The sequence below is a fragment of the Lineus longissimus genome, chromosome 1, assembly GCF_910592395.1.
Source record: "Lineus longissimus chromosome 1, tnLinLong1.2, whole genome shotgun sequence".
Lineage (NCBI taxonomy): Eukaryota > Metazoa > Nemertea > Pilidiophora > Heteronemertea > Lineidae > Lineus > Lineus longissimus.
This window is the reverse complement of record NC_088308.1, coordinates 27278545-27292066: the sequence shown is the minus strand read 5'-3', so window position 1 is coordinate 27292066 and position 13522 is coordinate 27278545. Positions and strand designations below refer to the sequence as shown.

At 41.0% G+C, this 13522-nt stretch overlaps 2 protein-coding genes across 6 annotated transcripts in view; both read left to right on the top strand.

Annotated features, from left to right (window-relative positions):
- The window catches only part of LOC135495238 (glutamate receptor ionotropic, NMDA 2B-like), a 59351-nt gene extending 48728 nt beyond the window's left edge, over nucleotides 1-10623 (top strand). For 4 of the 5 annotated variants that reach the window (XM_064783706.1, XM_064783700.1, XM_064783712.1 and 1 more), the window contains exons 13-18: nucleotides 158-318; nucleotides 677-858; nucleotides 1224-1459; nucleotides 2805-2968; nucleotides 3222-3254; nucleotides 3440-10623. In XM_064783706.1, the coding sequence (XP_064639776.1) occupies nucleotides 158-318; nucleotides 677-858; nucleotides 1224-1459; nucleotides 2805-2968; nucleotides 3222-3254; nucleotides 3440-3956 (1293 nt within the window). In that variant the 3' untranslated portion in view covers nucleotides 3957-10623. The remainder of the gene's footprint in view (nucleotides 1-157; nucleotides 319-676; nucleotides 859-1223; nucleotides 1460-2804; nucleotides 2969-3221; nucleotides 3255-3439) is intronic. The other variant, XM_064783725.1, reaches the window with a different exon arrangement.
- Nucleotides 10624-11167: 544 nt separating this feature from the next.
- On the top strand, nucleotides 11168-12878 carry LOC135482607 (ankyrin-3-like). Its single transcript, XM_064762796.1, has 2 exons — nucleotides 11168-11306; nucleotides 11445-12878. The coding sequence occupies exons 1-2, from the start codon at nucleotides 11238-11240 to the stop codon at nucleotides 12858-12860; spliced, it is 1485 nt and encodes a 494-aa protein (XP_064618866.1). The 5' UTR covers nucleotides 11168-11237; the 3' UTR covers nucleotides 12861-12878.
- Nucleotides 12879-13522: the final 644 nt, after the last annotated feature.

Below are 13522 nucleotides of genomic sequence, written 5' to 3'. Positions count from 1 at the left end.
ATGTGCAGATTTTCCAAACCGAAATGCAGCTATATGCCAAAGTGTATTCTTAAAATCGCTGTGGAAGGCCTGTCAACAGAGGATATGTACAGTAAGAGTGTTTGTTTTTTAACGTCAAGGACACACCATTAGCCATAATTTTACAATTATGTTTCAGCTCAAAAATCCATATTCTTTCAAACCTCCATTCAAATTTGCCACAGTTCCAAATGGTAGCACAGAAATCAACCTCAAGAAAAATTACCCTGATATGTACAGTTATATGAAGCAGTATAATAAGTCAAAAGTAGATGAAGGGATCCTGGCGACAAAAAGAGGGTAAGTGTCAAAGAGGATTTTGCCATTTGTTTCAAAGCTTAGCGTCAACTATGCCATTGACTCCATTATCAAACAATATTCGGCAGTACCGGGATTTCATATTTGCGGTTTATCAAATATTGAGAGATCGTGTCATATTCATGTCATTAATGTCATGTGTTACGATTTTGAAAAAGTTCCTTTATTTGCTTTCGGTTTACAGTACGATGCCTAAATCTGTTGCGCATGCTCTCCATCACAATATCGTAGCTACATATAAGTATGTTAATACTTAACTACGATACTTTCCAGTGAACAAAACCTTCAGTTTATCATACCTTCCAGTAAGATAGCTAAATCTGTCGATCATACTTTCCAGTACGATAGATGCCTTTATATACGATGCCAGCGTGCTCCAATACAAGGCTTCCCACGACGAGAAATGCAAACTTCGAACTGTTGGCAAATGGTATGCAATGACGGGTTACGGTGTAGCATTCCCAAAGGGCTCAAAATGGATAAACAAAGTCAATTCTATACTTACGAAATTACAACACGACGGTAAGTAGAGTTTACATGTATCTTAACCAATAAAACATAACACGGACAGTTGATGAGATTCGTTTGGCACTGATTACTGTTAAAAAAACCTGAGAGGTGGATATTAGTTTGATCAAACCTAATGTGTTCTTATCATTGTCATGTGAGACAGGTTTTATGCCAATGCCTCAACACTTGACACTCTGAAGTGGTTGCGTGCATCTGCTGAAGTCCCTCACGTACGATGCACACAAGTGATTAAATAGAGGGCGACTGGTAGTCACTCACTCTTATTGACAAACCAGCAATGCTTTTTTGTCACTCTGACTGTGGCTTTCAAATTCGTTGCTCATTCTTTATGCTTAACCAGCTTGCCTCTCTTCCAGGGACGTTAGAACGATTGCGGAAGTTCTGGTTGCGAGGAGCGTGCAAGGGAAATGATGAAAAGGGTGACAAATCTCATCCGCTGGAAATAAAAAACTTTACCAGTGCATTCATATTGTTGGCTGGAGGAATGTTACTCGGTGTCTTGTTATTGTTACTCGAACACTTATATTTCAAATTTGTCCGACCACGATTAAGAAAGTGGGACAAAGGCGGGTACTGCGGATTAATTAGTTTGGTAAGTTTTCTTGAATTGTGTGAACAGAATCAAAGCTTAATTTTGTAATTTCTTGCAAGTAGTATACAGGCATACTTATGTAATTTCGCTAGGTAGGATAGATGCTTGGTTCAGAAGTAGCCATTCGCTGATAAGGAGGAACCATACGCATGTAGAACTGCTCTATAGTAACCATAGCTTTTCTCATCGTTGCTTTTAGGTTCCTAGTTGCAAATTGCATACCGATATGGTTTTTCACCTTTTCTTTAGCCTTGAGCATTACATTTCAGGGTTGTTGCGGAAGCCCAGATAATGATAATCATGATAATAGAGAGGTGACTCAAGAACAGCGTTCAAAACCTGTCGTGAAGCTCTGTCGATATTGGTGAAGAGAATCACATATTCAAACTTGCATGCAATAAGGTATTCTGTTGCAGAATACCTTATCAACATGCAAATGACATACAAGTTGTGTAGTAGATATTGACATTTGATTTGTCCTCTATTACTGTAACCAATTGACACAGAGCTTCTTGAATACTAATGATTTGCCTGTTATTTAAAGCTTGGTGCAAAGGTTCCATTTTTCCTTGTATTTATCTGCATTATATAAAGTTAGAATTCGGTGGGTTTAGAGCTAGTGTCATAGGTAGAACAGGTTTGGAACAAAATATACATCTTCCAAGGCTTTTATATGGTACCCTTACATTCTCTTCCCAATCTCTGACCCTTGCTCGCCATTTTGTTCACCACCGTAAATGGTACACCTTTTTTCATGTGATTCCTCCGATAATAATTCTCTGACAAGTTTTTGATTGTCGTGGTTATCCTCTATTTTTCATCTTGAGCGATTTTCTCGACTAAGATGGCACTGTTTGGGTCCATCCGAAATCTGTACCTTATGATTGCCACGTCCTTTTCCATACATGTCCCCCTCTTTTCGTTCATCTCTCAAACAGAATGCTAACATAAAGAGTATAACCTTTCAGTTGGCTAGTCGTACACTTGCGTAAAAGAAAGAATTGGTTTGAGATCGTGCTGAATAGCTTCACTCTGATGTTGCGCCAGCTTGCGTAGTGATGAGAATCATGGTGACTGAGTGGCTAGGTTGCAAAAACTGGATACAAGTCGAAAAGATCAGAAGACAGAATCACTGAAATGTACAACTGGTTGCTATTGTTCTCTATCCTTTTACGGGTTTCGTCTACAGTAAAGACGCCCAGACCGCCTGTTACACTGAAGTCAGTGCAATAGCCAATGTTACATGTACGTCTACTACTTCTTTTGATCGAACAGTACACCTGGTAAACAAATATAGGAAGGATTCTGTTGCTGTAATTATCAAATTACTTCCTTCTCTTTTCAGAGTATGGGGAAATCTCTGACGTTCCAGGAGTCAGTCCTGGAGACGACGGAGTTGATACGACACCACAGGTGTAAAAACCCTATTTGTGAAACACAGCTTTGGAAGGCAAAGCACGAGTTAGATTTAGCACTTATGAAGATTGACAAGTTGAAGGACGCATTAGTGTAAGTTACCAACATTTGATAACGTCCGGACTTCATGAGGCTGACCTTTTTCATCAAGCTTTACACGGGCACATTCGCTTGAAACATGTTAAATTCACTTTGCACAATCATCACGAGATTATGTCTGCATGATCATCATTCGATGTCCACCAATTGTGTCACATTGTTGCGAGGCTAGACCCAGAGAAATGACTAGCACCAACTTAATCTAGATTTTTGTGTAGTGCTGAATATAATTTACCTCTTTCTTCAGAATGGGGAAGCCTGGTAAAGGCCTACGCCGGATGTAAGTTTGATGTCGGCCATTTTATGTTTTTCCCATTGGTTCCGGTTATGGTGTTGGTGAATGGACAGCACCATTGGCGATCTGGCTGCTGGGTTGGGTATATGGTTTAACATGTCTCGTTCCTAGGGATACCTCCAAGTAATGCATAACTAAGAATAACTAAAATGTTCTCCTTTCTCTTGCAGCGATCATGGAGTAGAACCGCCAGCGATAACGTGGTCAGAACAAGACTCCAAAAGTAAAGATAAGAGGGGCAAACCTCCAGAACCAGGTTTCAATGTTGGCGGAGAGACTAGCATACCTCCGTACCCTTTAACCGACCCTCTACCCTTGCCCGAGCCACCGGATAGCTGGCTACGGGCCCGGCTTCCAGACACTGATGGGGGGAGAAGGTCGGCCGACGTTATAGTATCAGAACCGTCTGTAGATATTGATATTGTTCCAGATTCTGTTTATAATAAAAAACAAAAAATGCATACTTCGCCTAAGAAGCCGCCATCGTCTATGCCAGCGTGGAAGGGTGAACAGTCCGATGACCTTTTGATTCAGAGGAGCAATAGCTTGAAAAATACGGCCGCATCATCCAGGGACTCGAGTGAGGATCCTCTCGGGTCAAAAAAGCTCACCAAAAGACACAAAGGCAATTTATATATGGGTATAAAAGACGATAGTTTTTCTCTGGAAAAGGAGACAGTATTATGAAACTAGATGGTCATAGTAAAAGGTCAGAAAACCCTTTTTGAAACATCCTGTGACATCTTCTCAAATATTCACATTGTTTACCTACCAGGGATGTTCTTGAAATTAAACAGAGAACGTGGAGTATAATATACTGCAGTGGCTAAAGTGCAGGAATTCCGTCATCAATCCTTATATCACGTCACCTATATTCTGAGACCTGAAAACACGTGCTCTCCTCAATTAACATGATATACCATAAAATACATACCATTGTAATACGTTATATATATGCAAATGTCACTTCATTGGAATGTGTTTCAAAGCACGTGGATTCCTCTTATAATTCCACTTTATTAACTGGTGTTTAAAGAAAATAGTGCTCGCTCAGGTAGTTTTAACCACAAAATCATAATATTACTGGTAGGACGCTCTGTAGTTGGATAGATGAGGTTCAGCTGCACTTATTAAGAATTCAAATGAAATGTAATGAATAACTCTTGATTCAGACCAGCTGACCATTGATGCTCAGCTCCTCGTGCGCTGAGGAATGAACGAAGAAATTCTAGTAGCTCTTAGTAGGCATTTCGCATGAGGTTCAGCTAGGCAGTATGAATTTTACTGATAGTTCTACTAAACAGCAAGGCCTTTCGTGGAGGTTGTTGAGCTGCTCAGTAAAACAGCTCCAGTGAAAAGAATTTCATTATATGTACATTTTCGATAAATCCGACATATAAAAATGTACAAAAATTGAATGGGAGTGCATGTGGATGAGGTTGATATGCATTTTGTGATTCGGGAACTTTCATAATAAGCGGTCTCCTTTATTTTTGGTACATGGAAATGTTTAATTGACTCTGTTCTGTCTGAGGATTTATGTGCATGGCTAGATCGCGGAAGCCACTTTTGTTTCAGAATGCAACGACGCCAGTCCAGAAAGGATACTTACTGCTATTAGGTTCGCTTCTACTAAAGAGGAGTCTTCAACGAACCTCTGCCTACTCATATTTTGTGATCCAAGCAACATCCGGAGGGTTTCTTCTCCCAGTTCGGTGATCGTCGTAGCTGAGCTAGATTCATCATTGTTTTAGATCCTGAGTAATTCGCGCAGTGGACAACTCAAGTGAAACAACAGACTTAATGAAAGTGATAAAATTTGGATGCTCTCTCAGTGGTTCCCAATATTGCCCATGGGGATCACTGGAGGCTAGCCAAATTTGGCCAGATTGCACAGCTGATTAGAAACAAAAGAAAAGGATCATCATAGTCTTCAGTGTGGCTTATTATTCCCGAGTGGCCGCGTGTGATGCGCTGGTCATGCTCTCATCTTGCTTGTTGTGAGCCGTTCAAAGCATCTCAAGACCGAAAATACGGATATGATACTTTGGTCACGTGTTACAGCCAAGGAATATTGTGATCATGCCTCGTTCATTTTCTTTCATCACATTATGCAGTAAACTAGCGTAAATATCAATTGAAACTAATACGATCTTTCAGCTTTATGGGGATAACACTTTGATACGTGTTGGACAAACATCGAATGCTGTCTGAAGTTGTCTGAATAGAAACCGATTATCTTTAGTTAGAAATGCAGTATCATTGATATCGAAAAGATTCAATGTTAAAAATTCTGGATTACACATCCTCATCCTTGACAACGCATTATAAGGTTTATATAGGAGGTTTGTATGAGATAAAACATCCTTCGTCCGATTCTTGTTGAACTGGATGCATTTTGGACATTTTAGTGAAACCTTCTGTTGCATTGCCCCATCAGAGGGCTTCAGTTCTGCTCCGCCAATCATGATATTTTTATTGCTTTCGGCTTTTTCTTAGGAAGGTAGCGTTCCATTTGAAATTCAGTGCGAAATGCAGAAATCGTGGTGACTTCAGGACCACTTGGTTGTCGCATTGGTTTTGAGTCGGATGCGCCGGTCTGATGGTTGCCAACCTATTCATATTTTGGTGTAAGATGAGAAATGTCTCTGGGGGTTACAGAGGATACATATAGTAGCCAAATGATTCAAGCAGTAGTTCAGCCGAAGCCTTTTACTTTTCTTCTGTGGCGAAGATAGTGCCTTTAGTAGATAACGGCTATACAGCCCATGTCGTAGCTTTCAAAAGGTCGATAGATTAAATTACCAGGTTAAAGTGACATGGAAGTTAATTATGGCGAATGTTTCATTCGATAGTGCATGTGATTTTAAACCATTCTTTCAGCATGCGCACTTATAATGTGTGGCAAGCATATGACTACGCGTGAATGCAATGACTGCTGAAACTGTATTATATGATACCATATGTACATAACCCCGCCACATACTCTACTTTAGATATACACTGTGGGGATTCGGACAATATCAGCAAGGCACTGTCCACTATGGTTACCACAGCGCTAGCACACGACAGTAACAAATTTGAAAACTCGGGCAGATTCAACAGCGAAAACTTCTGTTTTGTGGTACTCGACGTGGATTTGCTTTTAGTTATTTCTAGATGATAACTTGGACACATCCGTTAGTCGGTTGATATTGGTGTAGGTGTCCTGAATAAATAGAGAAAGCAGTGTTTTTGTAGCCCTATGTGTAACCATAGTGGACAGTGCCTTGCCGACACTGTCCGAATCCCTACAATGATATAGTTACATTAGACTCAACATGTCATGCATGTTCGTTTGTATAGTTCATGTCATTTGATTGTAGAGTTTGTCACTTTGTCATTTTTCTATAATGGCGTCCCATGACCTTCCTCCGCAGTGCGTCTATTCCAGAGGTTGCTGCTAGTGCTATCAACAACACACATCAGCAAAAAACGGTGCCGTGAAACCATTTTGGATGATCAAAGCATCAAACATTTTCTGAACATTTTAGCACATAACTTATGACACGCGGGTGTGAATCGTCTTTAATAGCCCGAGACTTAACTCGCACAATGAAATCTCCTGTAGTTTCTTCGGAACGACCCAAAACGTTACACAGCGACGAACCCCCAAAATATTGTCTCCTGATTGGCCCATTTCTGTTAGGCACGCCGATAACGCCAAATTAGATATCTTTGATTGGATACTTTGTACATGTGGTACGACAGGAATGCTCCCTAAACTTTCCCTTCGGAAAATCCTGAATGGGATGCAAGAGCATATACTTAGGAACAGACATTTGTTTTTCATATGTGGAAGAGGGTGATGGGCGCCGTACAGATCAGTTCCATCATCTTGAAGAAGACTGCTCAATGTCTGTTTCCAGGCAGACGACTCCATGTAACCAGACACACTACTAAAATGACTTGTGAGAAACTATCCTATATTTCCGTACTGCTGTCAGTGCCTCCGAAATCGAGGAGAAAGACTGAAAAAAGTACGTCTTACAATGTTTGGAGACATTGTCTCTACTTTTTTGTTAATGCTCAGAATGGATGAAAAGTTTCGTTCGTCTAGTCGGTAAACTCCATTTTCAAAAGGAGCCAGCTACACCGCGGAAAACATGTAGAAGTCCATTCTACCATCTGGTTACCTTTCCTATGGTGTTGGGCGTGGAATATTTGGATTCTCATCGACATCGGGCGTACTTTCCTGCTTTCCTGGACATGCAATAAAGCCCGAAATGCAGGTCCCCGAAAGCGGTTATGCAGCAACAAATGGGGCGAGAAAATTATCATCATCTTTACCTTTTGGAAGTAAAAAATCCCTTTAATCGATTATACATGTAATTCAAAATAAGAGTTGCTAATGGATTCGTAGTCTGCGGTGTATAAGCTGATTTCACAAGCCGTTTTGGCATTTTTTTAACGAATCATACGAGGAAGAGAATTCTCAATTGGAAACATTTTTCTATTCAGGTAAAAACTTCGAAGCATTTTGTGGCGAGCCTTTCAACACTGATGCCGCCACTTGTGTTCTCATTCATTTCAAGAAGCACAACTCAGTTTGCCTTGTATTGATATTGAAGTTGCTCATAATAAGTCTGGGATATCATCCGCTCTTTGACCCGGATTAGCCCGATATCTGGATCAGGGTTGGTGCTTCTAAAAGGTGACGTTTATACCTTACTGTCTTTAACATTGTCCTTCGATTTTTTTTCGCTCACACCACTTATAGAGTTTCGAACTTTCCAGTCTTTTTTGTCGCCCATGGAATACCGGCTGGACGATTTGCCCGATCGAGCTGGCATCCATGGCGTATTTTCAAATGTGGGGCGGAAATGTTGAAAAGCTCAATCCTCATTTGCTTCTGTACATAAACTGTAGATACAAGTGAACAATATTGAAAGATTAGGATGAGTAGATTGAAATAGTAATTAATAGATCCTTTCATTTTTTCACTATTGGTAACCTTGTGGTCATTTGATTGCTGTAAACTATCAATTCCGTTACTTAGTATTATTGAATTAGGCTTACTGCTTCATATGCTAATCATCTTGTATTGTTTCTCTTTTAAAGTGAGGCTATAGGCAGGAGCTAGGTGGACGTATACTACCTCACAGTGCATAAGAACTATTCTTGCTTTTACCACAAAGGTTTTGATCACAAAGTCAAAACACAGTTGAACCAGTTTCTGTACATGTTGGTGACCTGGAGACCCTAATCAGATACTCTAATTCTGCCTATGGTCTCCTTTAAGACTATTTTTGTATGCTTTTCGTTGGTATACATAGCAGCTGCACCTTAATGCAGTTTCCTTTGGCGCGGGGTTAGGTTCAAAAGAGCGTAATAAACTTCATATTGCATCGCCTTTTAAAATCATTACATACATTTCTCATCATCCATCCATCATATTCAGTCAGTCCATTCGTATGCACGTTTATTGTTCATTTTCGTCGATCATCACTCACCGTGCATCACTCTCACTACCTAGACTCGTTTCAGTCTTACGCTGAATGGTCTCGTGGTGGTGGCGAGATAGCGAGCGTATCGAAGATGTAGGTAGGACCAGGCTTCTCCTCGGCGTTTCCGAGCTAACTATTTCATTCTGGGGGCACAGAACATGTACCATCTTCGAGATTGTTGCGGAATATGATTTAGTAGGTTTCTACATTACACGAGATAAAAACGTCAGATTATCAGCTCTCGGCGTTGGCTAATATAACCAATACAATGCAAGTGTTGCCCGGCACTGATGATTTGGTTAAACTGACAAGCCGTATATACCTCTTATAAAGTCGAAAAACCACGCCTTCGAATAGAAATATGCCCGACAAACACGTGTTAAGTATGCAACTTCGATGTGAGAAGTTTCCTATTGGGGACTTTGAGATAGTTGCTTTCCTCATTGTCTTGTCATCATCTTTCGTTCATGCATTTTTTCATCTCATTGTAACTCATTTCCATTTCCATTTATCCATAGTCCAGTCAAAATAAGAAAAAGCCAAGGTTGCTTTGTGGTTTCTTGTATTTTGGGCGTGTGAGAAACAAGGGCGTCCTTCAATGTTCTGCTGTCAGTTTTATACATAATGAAGAACTTTTCTTGCAATATGAACACATTTTCCCTGGCTCAGGTTGACGTTAGCCAGCTCGGTAAGTTGGGAGGCTGCCTGAATACACTTCATCATTCTCGTCAAGTTGGGAAACTGATTCTATATCAGCACTACTATCCCCACTATGGTTATCATTACCATGACAACGTTTCATCATCAACCCTCAATAGCCCTTTTTGTCATTCTCGTTAACGCCAATATCATTTTATCATCATTTTCTTCACAGCGCTATTACTATCGTGAGCATTATCATTCATCATCGTCACTGTTTCATAGTTAGGCATACCATTACCGTTACCATTCCCTTTACCATTATCAATACCATTACCACTTCCATCCTCATCATTTTCATGGAAATCACTGCCCGATCATCAAACTTGATCATTGGTCCTTCTTACACTTTCGAATGAAGTCCATTGCCCAATCATTCCCCGTAACATATTACTGGTAATTCAAAAATTACTTTGCAAACGCTCAAGCTGTTCTTCGTACTTTTGTTTACTTTACAGCAATATTGCACCACTTCATTGTATAAATCCTCTTCCAGGATGAAATGATGTTGGTACAGCATCATAGAAAATGAGTTCATTCTATTCTGGCCCTGGGGTGTTCTTTTACGGTAACACTTCCTTTTAGTATTTCTTATTGAGTAATTAAGACTTATTCGTAAGAATTTATCGAATGATTATTGGAAGGTGATGATGCTCGGATTGGTTAAGGGTAAAGGATACAGCCTTTGAACAGAAAAATATAGTTTAAATTCGACCGGAGTTTTCCTAAGACCCCGAAACGCCAACAATAACGCCCGTCCCAGTGTTTCACATCGGGACCTGGATGTCAGGTTGTCCAACAATGAGATGAGCTTTCGCGTTGGCTCCCTAGTTTCTTTATCAATTCTTGCTAGAATGAACTTTCCTTCTCGTTTTCCCCTTCATGAATACGTACTACCCTGCGTGTAATTCAGAAATGTGACAAGTAATGAGAAGCAAATTATCAGTAGATGAACCCACTCATTACTTTTTGTTATTAGTTCAACCCATGCTACCAACTTAAGTCCTTATTAATTCCATTTATCATCTTTTGTCTCAATGTGCTTCCATTGATGATGGTTCTTTCGATTTATATTCAATTCACCTACTGTTCATACCATTGTTTATATGAGACGAACGAATGCTGAATAAACGTAACTTTTGCAATAAAATTGTTGCGGTTGAGAGAAATTGTGTTCATTTTGTTTCATCAATCACTTTAGTTTATGAATACCAAAAAGAATATTGAAGTAGAACCGGGCGTTCGGGGGGGAGGCATTGGGGTATCAGTTCCGGCTTCTCTGACACCTGCCTGATATGCCGTATTATCTGATCGATAATTGAACAATTGACATTGTGACCAGTAAGATTGACCTCGAGCTCGATTGACTAACGCCAGTACTTGTGTTAGGGGTTAAATGAAAGATTGATGTCCCCTATCATGATACCTCTGGGTGGGGGATAATTTGGCCTGATTCAGAATGAGGATCGATACAGCATTTGTGCTATTTATAAAGAATGACACTGATAAGAACTGCGTATTTTCCATGATGTCAAACAGAACACTCCAAATAAAGAAGTCCATTTTTCTCCGATATCAAAAATCGATTGAAAAAACTTGAAAATTGGGACTCTATTGGCTGGAGCGTATTATTATAGATAAAACAAAAATGCAACTTTTAGACGTCCAAAGTCCTGAATTCTTTATACGCCCGATGCAAAACAGGAAGAAAGACAGTCGCAGATCTCGGGTCTGCTAATACTGGGGAGTTTTCTAGTGGTACATATACGTTGGCCTGTGGGCGATGACTTCGACCAGTGACAATCGCGTCAGCAGATTGGGAATGGCAAGAGATGCAGGAAGCCTCGAAGAGGTAAGATTCCATCACCTACACACTCGCTCCCGTGGCTAATTGTTGCCCGGCATACATGTGGATGACATTGAGTGTCGACTATCAAACCACTATCAATTTTACACATAAGTATGTAGAATAACTCGGAATATCTTTCAGGTAAAGAGTTACATGTACGCTGATGCTGTCCATTCTCTGGACTTGTTCCGCGACGAAGGAACGAAGTATTCCTCAACGGCCCTCTCGGTGGCGATTGACAAGAACCGACCGGATATGGTGCGGATCTTATTAGAAAAGGGAACTTCACCGGAAACGTACCACGACGAAGTATACGGGAAACCAATCCTTGCTGCTGCACGAGTCCGGAGTGCTGTGATAACTCGGTTGCTTCTGGATGCAGGAGCGAACGTGGACGTCACCGACAAATATGGCTTCACGCCATTGATCGTTGCGACGAGGAATGGAGATCTCGGACTCGTCAAGTTGCTCCTTGAGCGAGGTGCCAATCTAGAGCATGTGACTCGTACGGAACCTCTACCTGAGCGCCAGAATATCGAGACCAACTCATCACCAAGTGATTGGTTTGAGAAGGAGATGGAATCATGGGATTCAAGTAACCCCCTCATCGAAGCATGCCGGTACAGACACTTGGATGTCGTCAGGGAATTGTTAAAACGAGGTGCGGATATTTCGAAGATGACATCCTTGGCCAACACTGCTTTGCATGTCGCCGCCGTGGGCGAGAGGAAGGAAAGGTATATTCCAAGCGAACATGCTCAAGCAGTGGGTAATCTAGAGCAGACGTCACTGCCACCATGTCCAGAGATTGTTTACATTTTGCTGCAACATGGCGCCGATGTTGGTGCGAGGAATCGGTTTCAGGAAACTCCTGTCATTGCGCTTCTTGCCGAAATTGACAGGATTACAGGTAAAAAAGTGACAGAGACTTCAAAAGAGTGTCTTGATTTCTATTACCTTACTTTCTGCCTGCTGGTTCAGGCAGGTTCGCTTATCAGTTCAGATTGCCTGACAAACATCCCGGCTACCTACAAACCTAGAGTTAGGGAGCGAAGTAGTAATAGGCCTACACCAGATGTGAGCTCGAAGCTCAGCCTGTCTATTCTCACAAGAGCTCACGCCACGTTTAAGTACCTCAAAGATCGGACTTGTCTGCTAAAGAAACCATCAAGTGCAACATACACTCGCATTGGTAACTCAAATAACGAACCTCAATTACAAAGTGAAGATCAGTCTGGTCCTGAAAGAACACAGTTGAACGATCCTTTTACTAAAGCAGTGGAACTCACGGTTGTCTCTGGACTCGATTTGCCGGTCGCGGAATTGGATGGCGTATCGAAGATATTGGGATATGCCATCTCGAGGCCCTCTTGTCTTCGTCAGTTATGTCAAATCAAAGTCAGGGAAGAAATCATGAAACCACAAGTGGGTAACATAATCTCAAAGGTGTCAAAGGAACGCAGCCTACCCTTGTACTTGAAACAGTGCATTATGCTGGAACGCGATGTACCAGTAGTTAGTTTGGTGGACCCAGATGATGCGCATTGTGCTCCATGAATAATTGACTAAACCTTTTATTCGAACTTCTTCTGAACCACCAGAATGTCGTTGCTGAGTGTTGCTATGAAGAAGGTCGTGCATCAGTTGATTGATCAACCACCTCCCGGAGTAGATCACCTGGCGCTTAGCCCTCTCTCGAGTCTAAACACGTGTAGCCCTATGTTCTCGAGGCTTTGTCTTGCTATTTGGGCATCTTCCAAACGTTGACTGGTAAAGTGCCGGTGTAACATCTGTGGTTGTTCCCCATGTGTCAGTGTTTCCACACAATAGGCAGCTAGAGAGACCACGACTTTTCAATAGGGGGGATACACAGAAAAACTTGTCAATCTATTTTTGAGCGTTCCCAAACAATGAGGGGAAACACTCAAAAACAGAAACACTCAAAAACATTACACCGGTCATTACGGGAGGCGTCAGAATACCAGCACTGTCAAAAATAAGTTTACAGTATTTCGATGTAGATAGTTGTATTGTTTGAGTAACTTGTTACTGCAATGATAATGTAAATGAGCTTAGAATAATGAAAAGACTAACATGTATTGAGATCGATACGCCTTTGAAAGTACCCATTGCCACCTTCGAACAAACACTGTTTTCAAGGTCTAAGGACAATGCAATATATCAATTGGATTTCACTTTTTTGTGTTCGTGTGATGCTA

Coding starts and splice junctions, on each gene's coding strand:
- LOC135482607 (XM_064762796.1), top strand. CDS start 11,238: ATGACTTCGACCAGTGACAATCGCGTCAGCAGATTGGGAATGGCAAGA. Junction 11,307..11,444: donor ATGCAGGAAGCCTCGAAGAG/GTAAGATTCCAT, acceptor AATATCTTTCAG/GTAAAGAGTTACATGTACGC.